General features: G+C 38.2%; 1 protein-coding gene and 1 long non-coding RNA gene across 2 annotated transcripts; both read left to right on the top strand.

The window, feature by feature from the left end:
- The first annotated feature begins 18,647 nt into the window (after positions 1-18,647).
- On the top strand, positions 18,648-20,826 carry LOC108960620. Its single transcript, XR_005548349.1, has 3 exons — positions 18,648-18,675; positions 20,354-20,448; positions 20,528-20,826. It is a non-coding gene; the product is annotated as an uncharacterized LOC108960620 (long non-coding RNA).
- Positions 20,827-21,601: 775 nt separating this feature from the next.
- LOC104435255 (disease resistance protein RPV1-like) lies at positions 21,602-26,303 on the top strand. Its single transcript, XM_039306959.1, has 5 exons — positions 21,602-22,089; positions 22,924-23,757; positions 25,401-25,533; positions 25,722-26,105; positions 26,172-26,303. Exons 1-5 carry the CDS (start codon positions 21,602-21,604, stop codon positions 26,301-26,303), a joined length of 1,971 nt encoding a protein of 656 aa, XP_039162893.1.
- Positions 26,304-26,644: the final 341 nt, after the last annotated feature.

Genomic DNA, 26,644 nt, shown 5'->3' with positions numbered 1-26,644 from the left:
CCTGGAACAGAAGTGGTGGTTATCCAGTAAAGTCTCTACCACTTAACCATGCAAAAAAGAAGGAAACATAGCCTAGACCCTCAAGCTCTCATATTATTGATGGTATAGTTTGGAAATTAGTACGGGGTGTTGACTCTCCTCCCACGATAAGACACTTCCACTAGCAACTTTGCTCGAATGTTATGCTTGCTACTGCTAATCTGTGCAAAAGAAAAGATTAAAGTTTCTCCTGCCTGTGTTTTCTGTTTTGAGATTATATCTGTTTAGCATTTAATAGGCAATTGCTTAAATTTGAAAATCCAAAAAATGAAATGATTCCGAAAGTCAAACAACTCATCATTTGTTTAAATTTGATAAAAAAAAATCGAACTTTTACATGAAAAGGTGACACAACTCAGTTGAACTACAAATTTGTGTTGTTATACAAGGTGGTCTCCAAGTAAATCTAGAGGGAGATAAATAGTTCTCATAAGAGAGTGGATGGCAAGCGAGATGCTCACCCCGGAGAGTAATAATCCATGTTGACACATCTCCTTCATGGATGGGCTCATTTTCTAATTTGAAGGTGCTAATTTTGTGTGCCAATAGATTTCATGGAGCCATAAAAGAGCCCGAAGCTCATGACCAATTTCCTACGTATCTTTAGTTGGTCATATCTATTGTTAGTAACTCTCAATGTTCATAGTAATTTCTCTAGACTTTGCTATACATGTCAACCTACGTTCATTAACTTCATGGCAAGAATATGTAAGATTTTGTGTCATGGACTATTACATCTATTGTAAGTGTTAGATAAGCTATGGTACTATTGCATTAGTTTGTGCTAGTCGACACACAAGTTTTCGCTCGAGGTTTTCATTCAATTAAGAAAATTTGAGATCAAATTTGACAGAGTTTGACCCTTAAAACAAAAATATTGATCTTGCATGGTATTGCTTTTGCAATCCTCAATTGCATTTCTTCGCATTTAAATATTAAGGACATTTAAATTTTGGGTATAAAGCATTCAAGTAGAACAAAGCATGGATCAGAGTGTTTTTTTTGGGATTGGCTCGATGGATAGTCTAATATGCAAAAAAGTGAGTCCTGAACTCCCTTGAGGTTCCAAAATCGATCCCGCGCAAGGCCGGCCCTAAGTGAATCAATCTAGGCCTAATGAATGGAAAGGAAGTGCGGCCATTTAAGGACAATAAGGGAAATTCAAATCGGCCTACACCCATTTTCGAAGCCCACGCATAGTTGGAAGGTCTTGTTCAGCTGAAAACGTCGAAGTTGGAAGAGAAGGCAAAGGAGAATCAACGGAGGAAAGGGGCGTGCAGTTTCCACCTAGACAAAGGGAGCAATCTCGGCATTCAGGGACCGCAATTCACCGCCAAAAGAAAACAAGAAAATCTGAGCATAAGAAAGCAGGGGATTCTCTGCCAAGTGGGGCTGGGGATTTTTCAGCATTTAATCATTGTCAAAAAGAGCTCGAAAAAGAAAATGGGAAAGGAAAAGGATGGACCTTTTTCTTCACGGCCAAGAAAGAGACACAGAGAGAGGGTTTGGGTCAACAAAAGAGAGAAGACTCGAAGGAAAAAAGAGCAGAGAAGTGGTCGGCAAAAGAAGAGAAAAAGAGAACAGACGAGGCAGATTCTCCTGGAGGAGGTAAAAAGAAAAAGAGAAGGATACAGAGATAATGCTGTCGGAGCACGCGTGAGGAAGCAACAGAGAGCGAAAGATGCAATTTCCCATTTAATTTCCTTGAAGTTCACTTTTCCTCTACTCTTTAATTTCCGAGAATTTCACTCCTTGCAGTCAAATTTCCCCATCATTTCATTTGAAGCCTGACGCACCTTGCACCTGGAAAAAGCCAAAAATGAAATCATTTTAGCACTGTTTTGAAGTTGACCGATTCTTGTTCAAGTTAGAATTTGAAGTGTGAAAACCCATTTTATCTATAGAAGGGGCGTGTAAAGGCGATCAGTTTGGGAACTTTGTAAGAGTCACCGTTGTCGAGAGCCACCCTCTTCAAAGGAAACTCATTTTATGAAGAATACTCGCACATTTGATGGACAAGGATCAATTGGCATCTAACCGTCGTTTCCAAAATACTTGACAAGAATTTCTTGAACAATTTCGTAATTGCGTGATATTGTTTACCATGACTTCTTAATAACATTCAACCTTCAAATCCAAGTACCTAGCAATTCTGTGAAAGAGGAAGACCGCGTTTTCTCATTTTAACACCTACAACAACCAAAGATATTTACAATCAATTTTTCTTGCTATGAACCGCAATTAAGTGCCAGCTTAGAAATTCCCCTTCTAATTCTAAAAACAAGAGATGTTTGACATTAAATCAAACATGATTTCAAACTCTTAAAAGTTGAAAAAGAGAAAAAGCCTAAAGTTAATGTAAAGAAACATCCATTTATATGACAAAATTACAAGCTGAAAACCTCCCTTCAAATTAATGCCTAATAACTATTTTATGTCCTTCGGATCATGACCATCTAATGGCAATATTGAATTAAAAACATTAATTTATGAAACAATGTTACAACTTTTAGATATAGTTGTAATGGACATCATCGGCAAAACCTAATTTTTCACACATGCAATGGATCACATGTATGTTGTATATGGTCCAATTTTGTCTAGAATCGTGATATTGTGTATCTACTCTACTCTATATTAGTTTAGGTTTTTAATAAATGATCACAATTACTTGTGTAATGCATTCCAGTGATGTACAAAAGACCTTTGGTTTATTTGTCTCTCACCAACATAACCCTTCAATTGAAACTCGCCACACCAACTCAGACGGTTTCCGCCACGACCCGCTTTGAAAGATTTTAAATCTAAATTCACGTTGTTGAATCAACGTCAACTACGATTCAACTCCAATATGGACGAAACCCTCACATGTCAGGACAACACAACCTGGCCGAATATTTGCTTTCACAGCCTGCCGCCCTTTGGTGCTTATTTCTCAATGAACCACCCATCTGACAAGTAACCCCACTCCAAGTTGAACGCTAGAAACCTGTTTTGCTGGAATCGATCCCAAAACGAAGTGTCTTCTACCAAAAGTCGTTCTTTGATTTTATTAGAACGGATTAGGATTTTGTGCCGACTCCGCACAGATGATGTCTCATGCAAAGAGGAATCAAACTCTTTGGTCTAAACAACACTATACAATTCCAAATTAAATTGAAATTTAATCAATGACAAGGCCCTAAAGTTACGAGATCAGTCTCAAACTATGTCGAAATTCAATCAACGGCATAAATTGAGATACTGAGATACAACGTTAGAATTCAATTGACGACGAGGTATCAATATAAAGATATGGAATGGAATCTAATTGACGACGCAAATTTGAGAGTTATATAGCTAATGAAATTTAAAATACAATGCAAGAAAAGTAAAGATAATTGAAAGATAACATTTTGTTTGATTTGTATGATGAGTCTTCTTGTTAGATAGCTAGTGGTACTCATAGTAAAAGCGTAGTAACCACTCCTTGACTATACTTAATGGTTGTGTTTCTAATGCAAATCTCGAAAAACTAAGTAGAGCAAATAGGGGAGAAGATAAATTTTATGAATTAAAATAAAGATGAAAATTTGATAAACTTTATTATGTGGCCAATCTTGGTTATGCCGATGTATATTCAAAGCAATAGGTAGCGTTCACATATCAACTTCAGCTCTCTTCAAACCCTTGATGAGAGACTAGTGTTAAAATTACATATAATGCATATTCACGGGTTTATATAATCTGTATCGGCTCACTTTTTTGAATTAAAAGAAAAAAAAAGTATAATTATAAAATAGTAACATTACCATGTATACTTTTTGATAAATATGAGTCATTTAGAGTGTTTAAAGAGTTTGATGTATGCCGAATTCACATTACATTATTGAACATCTAGATTTTCTTAAAATACCTAAGAATAGCCGTGCAGGCCCATACTAAATCCCATAGTTACACACAAATTTCAGTATAATCATTAAATTATTATCAATTTTCTCCGTGTCATCACTTACAAACCGTGCAAGGGTGAAAGACTTTTGACTTGCTTTGCCTCGCCGGAGTCTTTCTTTTTCATTTTTGTTTTTAAAAGAGGGTTTTGTCGGCTTTTGCTTTTTTGCCGCTAAAGCAAGATGGGGGAGGACATTTTGATTTGCTTCCCTCTCGTCGGTGAGTGGTCCTCAGCGATGGTGACACCCTCATTTCATGTGCCTTTTCTTCTCGTTCTCCTTTTCTGGGCCCCGCCGATTGTATGACGAGGTTTGACTTGGAAGCAAGTATTCGGATCGGACGGCTGATGAGGATTCCATCTGGAGCAGGAGGGATTAGAGGGGCCATTGGGCGATTGAGGCCCGGATTGAGGCATGCTTAGATGCAAACACGTGTAAGTTTAAGCGGGCCCACTTCGGGAACAATGGTTTTTTTTTTTTCTTTTTGTTGGTGTGCAGTGCATTCTGAAACCCATCACTCTCACTTTTTGCAATTTATTACCACTCATCTATCACAGCGGCACTTTCGTAATAGTATTGCTAAATGAGACTCTTTTGCGCTGCGCCTTCTCTCTCTCTCTCTCTCTCTCTCTCTCAGCGCGGAGCCCTCATTCTTGAATTCTCACGCATTCGCGCAATCCCTTAGCCAATTTACCCCTCTAGGATGCATTGTTAGCTATTACAAAATCGACTTTCCAGTCATAAAGAGTGACAGTCTTCAAGGAGCTGGAAGCAGTTAATGCAAACGTCGGGAAGTTGTCTCCTCTGTCCGGTCTTGGGAGGGCACAGTTGAGGAGGAATCTTCTCGTGACTCTGTTTCCAATTTACGCAGGAGAGCTGATTGTCTTACACAGGGATCGGATCTTCTTGCAAAAGGATGTGGATGGCTTCTTCCAGGTTGTTTTAAATCAATTTGTGTTGATTGACACCTAAGTTTTTGCTGTAAGGCTTCACAATCGTTCAATAAGACAACTGGAGATTGTATTCAATAGAGGTTGACCGCTAAATAAAAATATCGATCACACAATAGTCTTGTATTAAATTCTGGATGTAAGGCATTCGCGTCGAACAAAACATGGATCCAACTATGAGTTTCTTTGGGATTGGCCCCATGGATGCCCCAGTGAGCAAAATGAGTCCTCGCACTTGAGGTTCCAAAACCGAGCCCGCATGAGCCTGACCCTAAGCTAATCAAACTCGGGTGAATGGTGGGAAAGGAAGCACGGCCATTCAAGGACAATAAGGGAATTCCAAATCGGCCAACACCCATTTTCGAAGCCAATTCCAGTTTGTACACATAAGATGGAAGGTCTTCTTCAGTTGCACATCGAAATTGGAAGAAAAGGCAAAGGAGAATCGAAGGAGGAAAGGGGCGTGCAGTTTCCATCTTGATGAAGGGAGCAATCTCGGCATTAGGGACCGGAATTCATGGCCAAAAGGAAACAAGAAAATCTGGGCATCATAGACAACTCTCGGCCAAGTGGGGTGAGATAATTTTCAGCATATAATCATTGCCAAAGAGAGCTCAAAAAGAAAAGGGTGGAGCTTTTCTTCATGGCCAAGAAAGAGATGTTGGACGCAAATTGCGTAACCCAAGATCTCCATAACTAGAATGAAATACGCATAATCGAGTAGAAAGATTAACGCACATGTTTTTGGGATCTATTGTTCTTGAAACGGAAATGGAAACATAATGTTCCACGCGCAAGTCCTTCTTTATTGCTCTCCGTATCACCGGCTCAATGAGGCGGCCCTCACGTGTAGTGTTAGGTAAACGCCCCTTAGGTAAGAATACAAGTGAAAATTAGGGTTAGAGGAGAGACTTTAACACTATTTATAGAGTTTCTAGCCAAGCCCCCTCATTACGGGCCAAGCTCAACTCGGCCCATACTAGACAGCCCCATATTAGACTAATTAAGAAACCTTCTATCTCACTTTAGACCAGCCCTGTTTTACAGTAGCCGTAAAAACAGTAAATTATAATATCAATTAATGTAGTCCACATTAGAAAACTCTTACATTATCTCATTTAGACTATATTAATTGAAATCGTACCTTATGTGCGCACATTGGTCTAGAGATAATTCTTAATAGTCAATCATATCCCATAAAGTCTTAAATACCGAATCATGGCGGTAACTGCATGTATACATACAGAGCCTTCCACGGTCACGAGTGCTCTCAATTTTATTGATATGGATTCAATATGGTAGTGTGACAAATGGATAATATTTCTCATAGAGAGATTCCATTTGTCAGTCACAATTCCCTTACCTTAGGCGACACAAAAATTTGTGCCACTAGAGAATGTTTTATGGTTCCAATGAACCCACATATGTCTTGTCCTTACAGTTAACCTTTTTTTATGTATCATAAGACATATGCACAAGGCTAATAACCGGATGCCCGGATGCCCCTAGCCTTCACTCAAGGTTTAAGCAATACCTTGAGACTTTCAACAATATATATATATTCAATATAATAACAATCCATTCAAAAATATTTATTGAATGCAAAAGTTGACATATATATATATATCAAAGTGTTACTAAATTGTAACAAAACAGATGTAAACTTTATTCAAAGAAAAATAAAACGCAGCTCCCACTAAATAACAGCATCCTAAGACGCTCTTAAGCCCATGCTAATGACATGTCGATAAAAAACACACGGACATAGGCCTTTAGTTAGTGGATCTGAAACCATATCATCTGTAGGAATATAATCTACTGCGACATCACCATTCTGCACCGATTCTTTTATAGTCAAAAACTTGTCCTCCATGTGTTTAGATCCCTTGAGACTTCTGTTGTTATTAATAAACAACACTGCAGAGTTATTGTCACAGTATAACTATATGGGTCTATCTACAAAATCAAAAATAGATAACTCTCCAATGAGGTTCCGGAGCCAAATAGCTTGAGTAGTAGCTGAAAAACATGCTACAAACTCCGCTTACATGGTAGAAGAAGATATGGATTTCTGTTTTTTGCTCTTCCATGATACTGCACCTCCTGCCAACATAAATATATATCCTGTCGTTAACTTCTTATCATCTTGACAACTAGCAAAATCTGTATTTGAATACCCTACTAATTGCAAGTATGGAACATGTCTATAAATCAGCATATAATATTTTGTTCTCTTTAAGTACCTTAAAACCTTCTTGGCAGCAACCTAGTGATCGCATCCTGGATTAGACTAATATCTGCCTAGAAGCCCTGTTGCAAAAGCAATATCTGGCCTAGTGCAAACTTGAGCATACATGATACTTCCAAGCACACTGGCATAAGGTACATCCTTCATTTGAGCTTTCTCAAAATCTGAATTAGGGTATTGTGAAAAACTCAATTTATCACCCTTAACAACATGAGCAATTCCTGGTTTGCAATCCTGCTTATTGAATCTTTCTAAAATGCGATCAATATACGCCCTCTGAGACAAACCTAATGAACGGCGTGAGCGATCCCTATGGATCTCAATGCCAAGAACAAAAGACGCCTCACTAAGGTCTTTCATGTCAAAATTTTTCGATAACATCCTCTTCGTCTCATGTAGTAAACCAATGTCACTACTAGCAAGCAAGATATCATCTACATAAAGTATGAGAAAAATATATTTCCTTCCACTGACCTTGGTATATATACACTGATCTACTTTGTTCTCAATAAATCCGAATGAAGTAACAACACTATGAAACTTGAAATACCACTATCTAGAAGCTTGCTTAAGGCCATAAATAGACTTTTTCATTCTACAAACAAGCTTACCTGAGTCATCTGCTGCAAAACCTTCAGGCTGCACCATATAAACCTCCTCAGCAAGGTCTCCATTTAGAAAAGCAGTCTTAACATCCATCTGGTGTAACTCCAAATCGAAATGAGCTACCAATGCCAAGATCACTCTAAAAGAATCTTTAGAAGAAACTGGAGAAAATGTTGCTTTATAATCTATTCCTTCTCTTTGAGTGAAACCCTTAACTACCAGTCTGACTTTAAACTTTTCAATCTTTCCTTTGATATCCATTTTAGTCTTGAATACCCATTTGCAACCAATAGGTTTATAACCTTCAGGTAATTTAACAAGCTCCAAAACACCATTGTGTTTCATATATTGCATCTCATCTTTCATCGCATCTAGCCACAAATCCGATTGAGGACATGAGATGGCATCCGTATAAGTTACCAAATCAACAACACAACCAATATCATATTCATGTTCTCCTAGGTAGACAACATAGTCTGGTGGTATAGCTGAACGTCTTTCCCTAGTTGATCTTTTGAGTGGAGCTACTTCAACCTCATTCTGAATTTGAGGAGCTTGAGGAATCTCATCAGGAACTGTCTCAATAATAGGATCCTAGGCCACAACAGGCTCAGTTTGTGGCGCAAGAGGCTCCATAATTGTTTGCATAGGATGAGACAGGGATTTAGTAATCCCCACCATACTATTATCTTCGATAGCTTGTGAGCAGTTACCCTTTTCAGCTACATCAAATTCCAAAAAATTTACAGTCTGAGATTTCACAATTCTTATACCTCCATTAGGGTTATAAAATCGATACCCCTTTGAATGATTTGGGTAAGACACGAAGTAACACCGAGTAGTTTTGGAATCCAGCTTACTCAATGTTGGATTATATACCTTCACTTATGCTGGACATCCCCAAACTTTAAGATGATTCAAGCTAGGCTTACGTCCAGTCCACAACTCAAAAGGAGTCAATGGAACCGCTTTAGTAGGAACGCGATTTAGAATATAAAGAGCTATTTTCAAAGCTTCACCCCATAGAAAATTAGGTAAATTGGTTCTACTAATCATACTTCTCATCATGTCTATAAGAGTATGATTGCGCCTTTCAGCTACACCATTTTGTTCAGGACTTCCAGGCATAGTAAACTGACCTATTATCCCAGAATCCTCTAAGTATTTAGCATACCGCCCTTTAAGTTGTCCAGCATCACCATGAGATAGCTAGTAGAAGCACTTAGAGGGGGGTGAATAGGTGCACAAACAAATTTTCGAGATACGGAAGCGATTCTAGAATACGATCAAAGTAAAGTAAAGGTTAGGGAAGAGAGAAATGAACATAAGATTTATAGTGGTTTGGCTTATTCCAAGCCTACGTCCACTCTTCCGCACTGACAGCCCACCGGATGGATTTCACTATGAACAAAAGAGAAGTTACAGCACAGCTTTTCCTTAATTCCACATTGTAGATGTTCTTCTACACTTCCTCAAGGTTTCTCACGAATATAGACTCTCTTTTGTTTACACGATTTTGCTCAACAAATGAATTGACTAAGAACAAGAAGCTTCAGACTTTGGAATTCTTCTATCGTCCACACTATCGAACAACTGGAACGTCTTCCTTATATACTCCTTCATGCCATCATACCCGTTGGCACTTACCAAAGGAATTCCTCCAATTTACCCGTTGGACGGAATCAATTAGGAAGATCATTCGAGCTATTAAAGGAACATGTCGATAGCTCATCAATCCCGTTCGCCCATACAATCAGGATCTCGGTTTCCATAAGTAGAACCTTCCAAGTATACTTTACCAATCAACAGATCCTTAATCTTCATATCAATTATGATCAAACAAAGGATTTCGTTATGTCATATCCAGCCAAGAGATCTTCTCCAGTCGATAAGGCCACATCCTTAATGAAACATCCAATTCTGGAAAGCCTTTCTTCAACGGATTAGAAACTGTCAATGAGGATAGACTTTGAGTCTTGAATCTGATTGTCCGGAGGTCTTTAGACTTTAAATAACAGAGTCTGCAAGCCTTCAGACTAGACTGATGGAAACGTTTTGTCAACTTCAAAACACTTCACGAGGATTTCTCCAACACACCATGCCTACCAAAATACTCACCACCACGATCAGATCTGACAATCTTTATAACTTTTCCCAACTATTTATCCACTTCAGTCCAAAAAATCTTGAATTTATCAAGAGACTCAGACTTTTCTTTAATCAAGTATAAGTATCCATATCGGGAATAGTCGCAATAAATGTGATGAAATAAAAATTTCTGCACAAAGTAGCTGTGTATGGTCCACTAATATCAGTGTGAATAACCTCCAACAAGTCTGAACTTCGTACATGGAATTTCTTCTTTATCTTTAGTCATCTTACCTCTGCAATAGTCTACGCAAGTCTCTTGATCACCTTTAAGAGTAGGCAAGATATCAGCATTTATAAGCCTTTTTACTCTTTCTTTAGAGTTGTGATCAAGACGTTTATGCCACAATGCATAAAATTGTTCCTTAGGTAGAGGCCTTTTGGAAACAACTTTTTCAGCTGAATAAGCAACGTACATGTCGTTGGAAGATAAACTCAATCGATATAATCCATTGGATAAATTGCAACACCCAATCTTATTTGAATCATAAAACATGGAAATAATATTACTATTTATTTCAAAAGAGTATCCACACATGTCCAAACAAGACACAGAAACTAAATTCCGCCTAAAAGAATGTATGTAAAAACATTTCTGAACACCATCCGAAAACCAGAATCTAAAATCAAAATAACATCTCCCACGAACTCGACGCCAACTCTAACGCTATTTCCAACAGTGAACTTTGATTCATCCTGATTTTGTGTTATTCGGTTTATGAACCCCTGTATGGTAAATGCAACATGATTAATTGCACCACTATCTAGCCACCGGGAATTGGTCGGAATTTCAGATAGATTGGATTCATAAACAAATGCCAAAGAATCATTACTTTTAGGCTCACTCTTAGTTCTCTTAGACAACCAAGCCTTAAACTTGCTGCAGCGTTTCTTTACATGTCCTCTCTCCCTACAAAAGTAGCAATAAACACCATCCTTCTTGGTGAATGTTTTCTTGGGACCAAAACTGTTAGAAGGTCCAGCATTTTCAGAATTTCCTTTATTGTTAGAAGGTCCAGTAACTTCAGAATTGCCCTTATGAGTATAAGTTTTCACCTTCTTTCCCTTATCACTGCCAGAGTTAGAAGCATAAAGGGCAACGTGCCCTTTATCTTTCTTCAATTTTTCTTCCTCTGCCACAAGCCTTGCAATTAGGTCATTAACTGACCAGGTTTCATCTTGGAAACTATAATTGGTCTTGATAATCCCAAAATCATGATGAAGATTATTTAGAGCTTGATGCACAATGCAAGCAGTGGGAATAACAACATTGAGAGCCTCAAGCTTTGTCTGCAAATCTACCATTCTCATAATATAATCTCTAACTCCACCAGAACCTTCACACTTCATAGTAAATAGTGTTTGCATGTGTGTTCCTATCTCAGCATTAGGTGAGACACGGTTTCTAGCCATCAAGGCTTCCATCATCTGCCTAGTAGTGCAGTTTACAAGCAAACCACTTTTCAAGTGTTCCTGAATAGAATGCTTCATCGACAGTAAATAAATTCTATTGCTCTTTTCCCAAACAGTAAAATGAGCATTCTGAGCTTCTGTACTCTCAGCAGTAAGATCTGCCGGCCGATTGACAGTAAGAGCCATATGAACATCTACCATCTCCATAGCAAACAGAAGATCTTCTCTCCATTTCTTAAAGTTTGAACCAGCAAGAACCTCAATAATGATGGAGTTACCGTTTACAGAAAAGGTGACTGAAAGACAAGCAGTATATATAATTAGTATCATGTGATCATTGTGTAACTTGACGTACAAGTACACATCCAGAGAGTTACATGCAAAATCACATAATTACCTTTGAGCAGAATACATGACATGCAATTGTACACTCCCCACATGATAGAGGTTATGAGAATATATTCCAATCTTTGTGAATTCATCACCTTTAGGCATATGAGCCATTAGGATTAGTCACTCCTCCACCACACTATCATGTATCCCTCTATGAACTAATACACAATCACCTCCTTTGGGAGTATGACTATGCATTAGACCAGGAGACATCCCAATTAATATACGAGATCGAAACTTCTCAAACCCAATCAAGTGTGCCACTTTGGCGGTCACAACTCAATTGAATCCTTGAAACTCTCTCATACCAAGGATATAATCTTTACATCTCACATACACCATATACATGTGATTTTAACTTTAGTGATAGGGGCATCATATCACTCAAATCACATGCTATGCTAATTACACTGCCTTATTCATTAATAAAATACAATAAAGTTTAATTTTTATTAATGAATCACACTTTTATAATGCTTATGTGATAACATATAGTAACCCAATACAAGTATTTCCAAAAATATAGAAAATACAAGAAAAATACACTAAAAATACACATATTTAGGGCTTTGTATGTATTTTCACATCCATAAAATCATCAAACATGTAAAATATATACACCACAAGATAGAACATGGCAATACGAATCTAACGCCACCAATCACGTGCCGAACGGACACTCCACGCGCCTGCACGCGGCACTTGAGTGCGCGGCGCGTGGAGCTCACGCGCGGCGCGTGTTCGACGCCCAGGAGGTGCGTGGCCACGCATGGGGGCACGTGCTGCCTCCTCCGGCGACGCGCCGCCTATGGTTCTCTTCGTCTCGTCAAGCCCATTCTGAATATATAATTTAATTTAATTTTTATTGAACAAAAAATCTCAAATTAGGGCAAAATCCTTTGCGTTCGTGTTCTAGGGTTATGGAGGCTCTGATACCACATGTTGGATGCAAATTGCGTAACCCCAAGATCTTCATAACTAGAACAAGAACATGCATAATTGAGTAGAAAGATTAACGCACCTGTTTTGGGATCCATTGTTCTTAAAACGGAAGCGGAAACAGCGCAAGTTCTTCTGATCTATTGCCCTCCGTATCACTGGCTCAATGAGGCGGTCCCCTCACGTGTAGCGTTAGGTAAACGCCCCTTAGGTGAGGATACATGTGAGAATTAGGGTTAAAGGAGAGACTCGAGCACTATTTATAGAGTTTCCAGCCAGGCCTCCTCATTACGGGCTAGGCTCAACTCGGCCCACACTAGCCAGCCCCCATATTAGACTAATTAAGAAACCTTCTATCTCACCTTAGACCAATCCTGTTTTATGGTAGCCGTAAAAATAGTAAATTACAATATCAATTAATGTAGTCCACATTAGAAAAACTCTTACAAGAGAAACTCACAGAGAGAGAGAGAGAGAGAGAGAGAGAGATATGGTTCGCGAAAGAGGAAAAACTTTAATAAAAAGAAGAGAAAAACAATGAAGTTGTCGGCAAAAGAAAAGAGAGAAAAAGAAAAATTGGGGAGGCAGATTCTTGTGGAGGAGGTGTGAAGAAAAAATGAAAAGAGACGCGTGAGGGAGTGACAGAGAGCAAATGATGCGATCATTGCACTTAAATTTTCAAGAATTTTACTCTTCCTTAATTAAATTTCTCCATCATTTCATTTCTAAGGACGGTGCACTTTGCACCAAAAAAAAAGTCAAAAGCACCATATTTAGCACTGTTTGAAGTTGACCGACTTTTGTTCAACTTAGGGACAAAGTGTGAAAAATCAATTTCTGCATTTGCCATCACCTAAAGTAAAACTTATGTTAAGGGAATTTTTCCCTGATAAAAGAGAAAAAACAATTTTCCCCTATTTTGAGTGAAGGGCAGGTAGGAGTGATGGAGAACTTCTATGTATCTTAACATGAAAGTGTCCCACACCCTTATAGATTACACAGATTGAACCATAATTGTTTCAGACCACTTGGGTCTTGAAGATTGAGACTAGTGAGTTCGTTGACTTAGCTTCATCAAGATGCTTGTGCTTAGGAAGTCTCTCTATATGAGGTGTGTCACAATTGGATGGCACAAAATGTGAGAATGGAAAGGAATAGATAAAAAAAAAAAAAGAAGAAGAAGAAGAAGGAAAGTTAAAATTCCTCTCATATGTTTAGATGCACCTTGAGTGATGATGTGTAAGGAAGTTTGGTTAGTAGACTTAATTTGTTTAATTAACACTTAAAAGAAAGTAAGGGCAATCTTGCCGAAATAACAAAAAAGGCAATTACACATTAATGATTTATTTAATTTTTTTAATTAAAAGGTAAATGATTTCTAGTTTTTGGCTTGCTTTGGAGCTCTAGCTTAGATTATTGTTGTGACTTTTGAGATTTCCTATCATGTATCATTTTGGTAATGAATGGAAATTTCTATTTGACCCAAAGAAAGGTAACTTTGAATTGGAAATGGTAATTTTTAGCCTATCTATTGTTAGCAAATCTCAATGTTGATAGTAAATGTTCATTCAACAAAGTAAGTTTAGCTATTTAAGTAACTAGTAATTTATATACCTACTAACTTTTAACATAAAAAAAAGGTAACTCAATTTCATATGATTAGTATCTCATTAATCTTATATGTACTATCTATACATTATTAGTTTGTTTTATATACATCAAAGTAACTTTCGCTTTATCTACATGTCAGTAACTTTTCGTAAGATTGTGGTAAATTTTAGAGATGCAAGCGGCGATCGAGCTGATGCTGATAAACTTGCTCTAAAATTTAACCCTCACTTAGTATTAACTCTTACTTATTGCTCATTAAATTTATATTAATACTTACATTCAAATTCATTAGAAATACTAATTTTTTTTTACTATATTCGTGATAAAAATATTAATAATACTTAGATCATCAATTTATTCCCCATCCAATCATTTTTCGTATATATAGATTCAAGCGAAGGATTAAGAAGTCGAAAAGTCTTTTCCTCTCTCCTCTTTTTATTGTTTTCTTCAACCTTCAATCATGGGGAGGGTTTGAGCAAGTCTCACCCTCCCCTCCATCTATTTTGATTTTCTTTGAGTTTTTTTTATATATCCCCATCTAGTTCTAGATTTGAGAGTTTGAACTCTTTGAATCTAATTTTAGACTTAGGAGTTATTATCTCTTGACTTAGATCTAGGATTTTAATAATATTTTGGAGGATTGGATATTCCCGTACTATATCCATGTACAAATCCTTTGCCTCTAGTTTCATGATGATCGTAGGAGCTCTGACATCTTGCTAAGTTATGAAGATTTGCTCTTCCACGGAATGTCGATGGAGTAGAGGAAGCCGAACCTAGACGCACATCACCAATCAGTAACATCGTAATTATTAGAGAAGAAATTTCTGGTGTGTGCTCATCATTGACGAGGATACGAGATCCAGGTGATTAGCCACCCATTATTTTACTTGACAGATCCGTTCTTTTGGAATGAGTGTGTGCTTAACTCTGTAGGTGTTTTGTTGATCCTCCTTATTTTTTGGATTTAGCTTTGTTTGTAGTATTCTACCTTTGCTCTATCTCAATTTGCTTTACCATGAAAGTTTATATATTTCTCATGTATCTTTTTGAGCCATGAATATAATTTTTATTTCAATCAAAAATAAAAGATTCAAGCAAATACAAGGGAATTTACGTTCCACCTTTTCAATCGAAACAAGTAAAGTTTTTCTTGAGATTTATATTTTAATGAAATCATTGGTCCTTGAACATTTATTTAAATGGGTCCATGTCATATCTAATCAAACAATCAATTCAATTAGATCCTTAAATATTTGTCTAATGTGTGCTATAATTCCTTATCTCTTAATTGATTCCGTTTCTAAATTATTTTAAAATGTCGAATGTCATCTCCATTTTAATTATTACAAATATGGAATCCTTGTAATGTCATCGTCTCGACTTTTGCTTTGGACAGCTTCCTAGAGGAGCATATATTGGTCCATACACTTCTATCCTTTCATCCGACTTATTTTTTGGTATAAAAAACCAATAAAGTAATTATACAATATTAGTATGATTAGTAACTCCTGTTATATCCAAAATGTATCCTCCTACTGGTAGTTAGTATTTTTTCTATGCGATAAATAATTATGGAATAAAATAAAGTAATTTATTGCCTGTCTCCTGTTAGTAAATCTCAATGTTCATAGTAATTTTTCTAGACTTAAAAATACACATCAACTTATGATCGTTATCTTATTGACAAGAGTATGTAAGATTTTATGTCGTGGACAAATTACATTTTGGTGTGAGTATTAAATATGCTATGTCACGGTTAAAACTAGTTTAGTTAACACCTAAATTTCTGTTAGAAGACTTCCCACTCATTTTAATAAGAAAATTGGAGATCGAATTCGACAAAGCAAAAATGTTGATCTTGCACGGCCTTGCATTCGTAACTCTCACTACGTTTCTTCGCATTTATATGACAATTTTAAGCATAAAGCACTTGTGTCGAGCAAAGCATGAATTCAATTGTGAGTTTCTTTGGGAGTGACCCAATAGATGGCTCCATATGCAAAAATAAGTCCTGAACTCACTCGAAATGCCAAAACCGAGTCCGCACGAGTCCAGCGACTCCAACCCTAAGCTATAGTCACACTCGGCCGAATGAAGGGAAAGGAAGCGCCACCATTCAGGGGGAACAAGGGAAATTCCAATCGGCCAATACCCATTTTCGAGGCCAATTCCAGTTTGAACATATAAGATATAGGGCTGCGTTTGACAATTGGGATAAAATTCGGGATAGAATATGATTTATCATATCCTACATTTGGTACTTGCTCATGATATGGTAAAATTGGATATAAGGGGGATATAGATAGGATAAAATTATCCCATGGGAGATGTGGGATAAATGTGGATAGGATTTCTAATGTCCATAATAGGAAAATTATTTTTCTTGAATAAAAAAATTATTAAATTAACAAAATTGAAATTATATTTCAATATAAATAATATTTGAATTATAATTTAAGAAATAAAAAATAAAAAATTATTTTTAATTAATCTTATTTCAATTTATATATTCAACTTTAATTCGATCTTATAATAAACATTCAATCTATAAATTAATATTTATATCATTATATATTTTAGGTATTTTTGTATTTTAGGTATGTTAGTATAATTTACTATTTGATAAAATTTTATTAAAAAATGATGAAAGGGGAAACAAGAAATGATAATGAAAATAATATAAAGAAGAGGAAAAATAAAATAAAAATAAAATAAGGAATAGTGTTATGAGAGATTTTCATCATCTCCGTTTATGAAGGTTCATTTATAATGATATGCTATTTATATAAAAAAATGTACATGATATGATGTAAACATATCTGACTTTAATACTGTGATTCGCCAAACAATTGATGGAATATAAAAAAATCATAGGATTTCATATCATATCCTATCCAGTCCAATCATATCCAATCCAATCCCGATTAGAAATCCGAACAACCAAACGTAGCCTAAAGGTTTTGTTCAGCTGCTACCTGCACGCTTCCAAATGGAAGAAAAGGCAAGGTGTTTCAAAAGAAGGAAAGGGGCATGCAGATTTCATCTTGACGAAGGGAGCAATCTCCGCATTCAGTGACCGAAATTTACGCCAAAACATTACAAGAAAATTTGGAGATATAAAAGCAGAGGATTCTAGCCTTCTAGGCCAAGTGGGGCAGCGATTTTTCCACATTTAATCATTGCGAAAGAGAGCTCAAAAAGAAAAAGAAAAAGAAAAAGGAAAAGGATGGAGCTTTTTCATCACGACCAAGGAAGAGAGAGAGAGAGAGAGAGAGAGAGAGGGTTTTGGTCAACAAAAGAGAGAAACAAGTTCGTTAGGGCGCGCATGACAACCATTCTGTTCGTAAGTAGTTTATGGAATAGAAATAGATTTTTTTTTTCTATTTTTAGAAAAATTACTAAGCAAAAATAACCGTTTAATAACGATACAAAATTTCTACTATAAAAATAGAAATTCGTTTGATAACGACATAAAATTTCTTCCTTTCGGACGGCGGCGGACCGGCGGATAGCATGACGGACGGTAGCGGCTACGGCGACGGCAGTGGTCGGCAGCGGGCGGCGGCCGGCGACCGGCGGTGGCGACGGGCGGCGGCGGTGGTGGCCGGGCGGCCGGTGACCAATGGCAGCGGTGGCCTGAGACCGGCAACCGGCGACAACTGACCAGCGGCGGCGGCGGCGGCGGCCGGCAACCGGGGGCGACAACGACCGGTGGCGGGGACCGGCGAGTGACCGGCGACCAACAAACGGTGGTCAACGGTAATAGATGAAGGACCGGTTGATGAACAATGAGAAAATTTTTATTTCTCACTTCTATTCCGAAATAGAGAAGTGGAAAATTTCTACTTCTAATTTCTATTCCAAACCTATTTTTGGAATAGAAATCTATTCCAGAAATAAAAAAACAAAATAAGTTTATCAAACGGATTTCTATCCCAGAAATAGGCCTGGAATAGGAAAATTGTTTCTGGAACAGAAATAGGCGGTTGTCATGAACCTCCTTAGTTTCGCGAAAAACAACTTTCGAGAAAATATTTTCAAAATTTCTGATGTTTAGATGGCAAAAATAAATAATCAAAGAAAATCTCTTTTTTGAGAAGAGGAAATCATTTTCCCGTCCTTACGCACGCACTCTCGCGCAATCTTCTGTTGCGCTGGTTTTTTCCTTACTCATTTCTGCCCTCTTTCTCACGAAACCTAGAGTTTCTGATCTCATCTCTTCCTCCTTCGACACCGACGATCAGCAGCGGCGAAGATCTCCGCCCTCACGAAGCCCTGGGTCTCTAATCTCGTCCTCCTCCTCCTTCGATGTTGACAATCAGCAGCAGCGGAGCGTCCCCTTGTCCAGCGGTGCTCAATCTCCATGACGTTCCCAGCTTCCTCTTCACTGCTGGTCAGTTCATACTCTTCCACGCGTATCTGTCTTCAAGCGACACATGCACAGATTGAACTTCATCCGCATCTCGTTCTTCGAGGTGCTTTTGGGGATTTTGTGGTTTCAGAATTTGTGTGCAAAGGAGCTTATTTTCAAGGGTTTTGAACTTCATCCGCATCTCGTTCTTCGAGGTGCTTTCGGGGATTCGAATCGGAAGATGGGCTGGTGTGAATGGTCATTTTATAGTTCCAAAGCCATCGTTTTCGTTTTCGTTCCTTTTTTCCTTTTTTTCCTTTTCTTTTGGAGATGGAAGATCGAGACAGGAAGCAAGATTAGAACCAGTTTCCCGTGCACTCTGCTTCGCTAGCTCTGCTCCTTTTGCCTCTTCCAGGATGTGATGATTCTCATATCCTCTGTGTTTAGAACTAGTATCTCTGTTTGTCCATCTGATCTTCTTTTCAATAGTATTGTTCATTCGACTTTGCATAGTGGGACTTGCCGAAAATGTTGTTCCTGGATTATAACCTTTTAAGAGGTGCAACAAAGTTTCTTTTACTGGTCAAGAGAAAAGGCAGCATCCTGTCTTTACTGGTCAAGAGAAAAGGCAGCGATCCTTTAGACAGGATGAGTGACTTGTTCCTGTGATCTTAGCACGACTTGTTGAAAGCTCACTCGTTGGTGAATATTTTGTACTTGAGTTCTGGGAAGGTAAGCTCGAGAGACTTCAAGATTTTACTGCAGAGTTTTAATTTTGTGGTTCAAGACGCAGTCCTCACTTGGGTGAATGGACCCATTTGTTCGTGTCGGCCTTGCGGGCTTTTCCTTTTTGTTTTTTGATTAAATGTTGGGAATGACGTATTCTGTTGGAGCAATCAATCGTGGATTGAATCCTGTTTGCTGTTGCAGGCTTGTGAGATGATCCAAGACCTTTCACTGCTTGTGATATGGACGAGGGATAGTCTTGGCGAATCAGGTTCATGAAGTTTCTACTTGGTTTTCTGAATGGCTTGCGCATGTAGACAATCTTCTGTCATAGTTTTTAATAGAATGTGCTGTAGAAAATTAGTCTCTCATGGATGGAACTGTGCTGGATTTCATACTTCTGGCATTTTTTTTTTATCTTAGTTCCTTGCTGCAATTTTTTGCTGTTTCAAGAGTGTCTGCTCGACATATTATGACCTTTCTGGCAGTCATTCAGTTTGACAGTTGGGATTCAGATGTTGGGCCAATGATCTATGTCTTTTCAATTTAACATTTCAAGAATTGGTGGATATTTCAGCAACTATACTCGTTTGCATGATTAATACATAAGTTCTATCAATTCAATGTCTTGGTATGTCGGTAGCAGCCCATCTAGGGAGGCTTCCACTATATCACAGTTTGGACTTGTGCCAATGCCAAAAGGTTCAAGCATAAAGATGGGAGTTCCATTGCAACATTCTAGTTGCATCAAACAATTGAATGTTCATCCCGTACTTGAACTTCTTCCTTCAAAACTAATAATTCAACAGAAAGACATTGTCCGTAATCTATATTAGCTACTTTAAGTACTGCTCAAATGACAATTTTACAGATCCTATTTCACTGCACTTTTATCTTTTAAGTTGACAAAGTCTAAGTCGACAATTTCCTTATAGTTAAATCATATTTCTTTGAAGATGATATATTTCCCACTTTAAACTTGATAACATTACAGATAACTAAGAATCTTGCTGCAGTGGAAAAAGGCAAGGATGAAGAGATGAAGAAACAGGTGGGAAAAGGAAGAGGAAAGAACAAACAGATGTTACGGTAACTTGTAGTGTCCAATTGGTTGCATATCTAAATTCTCATCAATCTTTGTTCATATCAAGTTGATACTTTGTTGTAGGCGTACATTAAGCAGCTTGCTTTCCCTTGTTGAATGCAACTCTGAAATGGAGGCTGAAATGTGTCTTGCAAGTCCTGTTGTGTGACCTACAAAGGGAAATTGATTAAGCTAGACATCGACATTTACACAGACAAAGTAAGATAATACATTCTTACAATACAATCCTAAGTTTTCTGGATTAAGAGCTAACTCCTTCATAGTAGACAAGCCTAGTGAAGATTCATTTGGTCTCTTCATGAGAAATATGTGCGTTATATATTGATTTATAAGTCAGTAAGTAATGCATGCCTAAGTGGTGAAGTTTTAGAAAATAATTTTCCTTACCGAATACTGGAAAATATTTTCCAAAACATTTTCATGTTTTAGCCGAACATCAGGAAATATTTTCCAAACATTTCCAGGTTTTAGCCGAACACCAGAAAATATTGTCATTTTTCTAGAAAATGACTTATGGGAAAATGTTTTTCGGAAATGGCCCATTTTCCGCGAAACGAACGGACCTTTAGTTGAGGATTTTTCTCTAAAGATGAACATCCTACAATTATCAAAAGCAGAGAAGGGTATATGATAGAGATGAGAGTATTTTTGAAATTTTCTCTAATATGATTAAAGTAAAGGAAAACTCAAAAACCATCTTTCTGCTCTATCTTTTGGTTTCACTTTATATCCTCTAACTTTTTTTTTTTTTTGGATGAAGTAGTGCTTTCATTCATTCATAAAAGGAACTCTACAAGAGCTAGACAAGTGGGTTTCTGAAGCCATGAATCTATCAATTTGTGCTGTCACTTTCGTTTGTTGCTAGGTTTATTTTAAATTTGTTTTTAGATGAATGGGACCCAGAAACTTCAACCCATTGATTAATTCATGAATGATTCATGGAAACTTTTAGGAAACTTCTTGGAAACTTCTCGCATGACCTAAGGCGTTGACTATATTTACTCAAGGGATGTTAGGAGATTTTTCCCCCTCCATGATGCCAGAGACTGAGAGCTCATCATATTGACAGCCCTCGCTCGGATCCAAGCATACCCTAAGCAAACTTTCCTGAGATATCTGGTGTTTAGAGATCATACAATGGAGAAAGGGACGAGTTCAAGGGCATCATCTGGATCTTCGTACGAGGTTTTTCTAAATTTTCAAGGAGTAGACACTCGTCATGGATTTACTGATTTTCTTTACCATGGGATGGTTGGTGCTGGAATCCTTGTCTTTAGGGATAGTGAATCCCTCCATGTCGGTAAAGAAATTGGTGCTGAACTTCTACAAGCAATTGAGAACTCCAAGATTTACATTCCCATATTCTCCGCAAATTATGCTTCAAGTTGCTGGTGTCTCCGAGAGCTTGTGTACATGGTCGAGTGCACCTTGAAATCAAATGGGAACAAGGAGATTCTGCCTATTTTCTTGGACGTGGAATCTGTTGATGTCAAGCTGAAAACAAACTTGTATAAACAAACTCTTTCAAAGCACCAAGAGGCGTTTTGCAGTGAAGCAGAGTCATGGCAAAAGGCTCTCATTGCAGTGGGCAAGATAAAAGGATGGAACTTGAAGAAAGATGAAAGGTAAATGTCTTAAACTTTTCAGTAACATTTTCAGTTGTTACGTAGATTTTCTCTTCCTCCCTAATCAGTTTGATTGTGGTATTGTTGGTGAAAAATATAGTTTTTTCATCTCGTTGAGCATGGAATTCTCATGGGTAGTAGCCAATAGCGGCTGGCACCGATGCGGTGGTGGCACGCCCTACTCATTCTAATTCTCTTTCTCCTCTCACTTTCTATCTCTGACACAATGGCCACGAACAATAACATCTTGAGCAACTTCACCAAGCCGTCGGCCAGCCACCGCTGCAACTCATCCATCAATCATCGCCATTTCTTTGTCACCGGCCTGACACCAGGCAGCCAAAACCTGCCGCGACCATCCAAACTCCCACCCTTTCTATCCTTCATTCACTGGTAAGTCAGATCCAGGTTGGGTCTAACGTCACCTTGGCTATATTCGGCATTGCTAGCCTTGGGGGATCCCAAATCTGGTGTCTCCTAAAGCCAGTGATGCCATCCTAGCAATCGCAAGGCCACGACCCATGTGACGTGGAGGATTGAGATAAGGCTAAGATGGCGGGTCGATCGGGTGCGATGGTCAAGGACTTTGGAACGCAATGGTGACGGTGCAGGGAGGCAAGTGATGTCAACAGTGGCATGATGGTGGCAGAGGCCGACGGTGATGGTGACTGAAGTTGGGGAATGGAGAGAGATTGAAAAAAACAGAAATTTTTAGCATCTAGATTTATTTTTTTCTCGCTAATTTTCTCAACATGTGAGGGCAATTGTGTCACTTGAGGAGTAGCGTTTTACAACATAAAATTTGTCCTTAACTGGGTTGTTACGTCATGGCAGCCAAGTAGATTTGATCCAATCGATAATTGAAGCTGTTTTGGTTAAGCTGAATGTCAGATATAAAAATGTGACTGAGTACCTAGTTGGAGTTGATGATCGTGTAGAAGCTATAATCAAGATGTTGGATGTGGAATTTGATGATGTGAAATTTCTCGTGATCCATGGAATGGGAGGTGTTGGCAAAACAACACTAACCAAAGTCGTCTTCAACCGATTGTCTTCTCGGTTCCAAGGCTGCAATTTTCTTTCGGATGTTCGAGAGTCATCAGAACGACAGGGCTTGGTACATTTGCAAAAGCAATTACTATCCAAGTTCCTTGATCGTTATTATGTTGACCAAATTAGTGAAGTGGATCATGGAATTCACATGATTAAGAGGGTGCTTCATAATAAAAAAGTTCTCATTGTTCTTGATGACGTGGATAAAAACAAGCAGCTGAAATATTTGGCAAAAAAAGGAAATTGGTTCGGTTCTGGTAGTCGAATTATCATTACTACCAGATACAAAAGTGTCCTAATGATTGACAGAGAAGCGACAAGTGAAGGTCCTATAAATTGTGCAAATGTTTGTACTTATGAAGTACAGGAAATGGAATTTTGCCATGCTCTTGAGCTTTTCAGTAGGCATGCCTTCAGGAGAGACTCTCCACCTGATGATTATGTCGACCTTTCTGAAAAAGTTGTCTCCACTTTGGGAAAGCTTCCTTTAGCTCTTGAAGTCACTGGTTCATCCCTTTCTGGTAGATCCAAAGAATTTTGGGTAGACACTTTGAAGAAGCTAGAAAAAGCTCCTTCCATGGAAGTCCAAAAAACATTAATGATAACTTATGAAAGGTTAGATGATGCACAAAGGCAAGTATTTCTAGATATAACTTGTTTTTTTGTTAATGAGGATAAAACCTACCCTTGCTACATGTGGGAGGACTGTGAATACCACCCGTACAATGCCATTGAAATCCTCTATCACATGTCCTTGATAAAAATCAAAGATGACAATACCTTTTAGATCCATGATCAAGTGCGGGACCTTGGAAGGGCAATCGTTCGTGAAGATAATTTCAAAGAACCTCACAAGCGTAGCCGAGTGTGGAATCATCAAGAAGCCTTGAGCATTTTGGAGCAGAAAAAGGTATCGAAAGGGAATTACAACTTATTTTCCTATGAATTGTTGTAGCCTATTCTTGAAAAAGGAAAAATCCATCCCTAATAGCTCTTGGAATTGTTTTCTTTTAACCTTCACACATGACTTTTTGGTGTTTCCATTGATAGGGAAGCAAAAAGATAGAAGCATTGTCACTAGGATCTCGTGGAGTCATCATAATGCCTAGTGACGTTGCTAATTTACGACACCTGAGGTTCTTGGGTGGGAATGAGATGTTCCTTGTTGGAGACTTCAATAATCTTCTCTCCAATTTAAGATGGCTTTCTTGGCGATGGTGCCCTTTCGAGTTTTTGGCAACAAACTTTCATCTAGTCAATTTAATCGTTCTTGACCTTTCACACAGCTATGTATCAGAGAAATGGATTGGTTGGAACCAAATCAGAGTATGATACGAGTCTCACTCCTTGTATACAAGTGTCTTTTCTTGTCTTTCTCGTTTTTTTTCCCATAAATCGTTTCTTAATATATATTTTTTTGCAGGTTGCAAGTAAACTAAAAGTACTAGATCTTAGCAATTGCAACGACTTAATGAGAACGCCTGATTTATCTATGTTGGTGTCCTTGGAGAGATTGATTCTTGAAGGTTGTCACAATTTAATTGAAATTGACCCTTCCATTGGAAAATTAAAGCTCCTCACTGTTTTAAACTTGAATGGATGTCACGCTCTTGAAGGGTTGCCTTACGAAATAGGATGTCTAGATGCTTTGACAGAGATTCTCATGCCTCGTTCGTCGTATGCATTCAAACTTCCGGAGGTGATTGGTAATTTGAAGTCATTATTGACCCTTGATGTATCACATAGCTGGATTCGCATGCTGCCAGACTCGATTGGAGGGCTGGTGAAACTTAGACGGTTGAATTTATTTAAGTGTTTAAAGATAAAGAAACTTCCAGACTCGGTTGGGCAATTACAATCATTAGTCGAGTTGGATTTGTCATCAACAAGTTTGGAACACCTACGATTCAATCGGCAATCTAAAGCAATTGACAAGTACTTAGGATGAGCCACATAATTGGGATAACAAAATTACCAAGAGCGATTGGGCTGGTGGAGAAGCTTGAAGAGTTAGAAGCTAGTGGATGTCACCACTTGACCGGCGAAATCCCTCGAGAAATTGGGAGGTTGTCTCGTTTAAGGATCTTAGACTTGTCGTTCACACGTATATCCAGATTACCCATCACTATGCGTTACCTCTCTAATCTCCAAACACTTAATCTAGAATCATGTTCTAAGCTTAATGAGTTGCCGCAACTTCCCCCAAGTTTGAGTTGTCTAAGGTGGGCCTTTGATACTCTCAAGTTCTGCGGAAACAGGACACATGTGCTGGAGTGGGACTCTGCTTATCACTCTAGCATTGTACCCCTATATGAGGTGGAAGAACTAGCATCTGGCAAAACCCGGCAATTCTGGCCCGAGCTCTGGTCTTCTAGTTTAAGAGAGTTCGAAGTTGGAAATCTGTCGATTACACCATGGACGAATTATTCCCTTTTCAGCAACTTGTTAACCTTGCGATTACAAAGTTGTTCGATGTCAGAATTCCTTGATGTGATCCCTGAAGAGGTCAAGCGCTCCATAATGCAATTAGAAAAAAAGCTATTTGAAAGATTTAGAGCTTTAGAGTTGGAAATGGAAAGATTGAGAAATTTAGAGTTGGAAAGGGAAAGATTGAGAGATTTAGAGTTGGAAATCGAAAGATCGAGAGATTTAGAGTTGGAAATGGAAAGATCAAGAGGTTTAGAGTTGGAAATGGAAAGATCAAGAGGTTTAGAGTTGGAAATGGAAAGATTGAGAGGTTTACAGTTGGAAATGGGAAGATTTTTACGGTTGGAAATGGAAAGATTGAGAGGTTTACAGTTGGAAATGGAAAGATTGAGAGATTTAGAGAAATCGGGATCGTTTCTATTGAAAATGGAAAGATTGAGACATTTAGTGATGCGTACGTGCAAGTTCTCCCCAAGAGCACTTCGTCTATTGCACATGAAGATTCTGGAAGAGGTAAATTTGTTCGGATGCTCCTTGTTAGTCGAGATCTGGGGCCTTGAAGAATTGGGATCCCTTTGCTTCCTATCGATTGTGGATTGCAGTTCCATGGAAAGGATGTCAAACCTATCGAACTTGAGAAAGCTAAGGAAGCTCAGAGTAGGAGAATGTCCAAAGCTAAGAAGCGTGGAAGGTCTAAATCACTTGGAATCTTTACAGAAGTTGTGGATTCGTGATTGCTGCTCGTTGAAGAGTTTGGCTGACACCTCAAATTTGCTTTTAGAATGTTCCACAATTGAACATTGCGAGCGGTTGCCCAACCGTAACAGTTATTGTAGATGTCATGACAACAGAGATTCAGTGTCTACTGAACCTGACCACGCCAAGTATTTTTGAGCCAGTTACACTGAGCCCGACCTGATGAAAGTCCGGTGAGTATGATGTGAACACCCGTATATTGTGTCTGTAAGGAAGTCAGATCAAGTCTTTATTGTTGGGCTTATTGTGTTCCTTTTGTTTTTTTTTTTTTTTCCTCTCTGAAGTTGAAGTCAGATGGTCTGAAGAAGGTTTTCCCATG

Source organism: Eucalyptus grandis, chromosome 2 (genome assembly GCF_016545825.1).
Source record: "Eucalyptus grandis isolate ANBG69807.140 chromosome 2, ASM1654582v1, whole genome shotgun sequence".
In the NCBI taxonomy this organism is placed as follows: domain Eukaryota; kingdom Viridiplantae; phylum Streptophyta; class Magnoliopsida; order Myrtales; family Myrtaceae; genus Eucalyptus; species Eucalyptus grandis.
The sequence above is the reverse complement of the archived record's forward strand: the minus strand, read 5'-3'. Positions and strand labels throughout refer to the sequence as shown.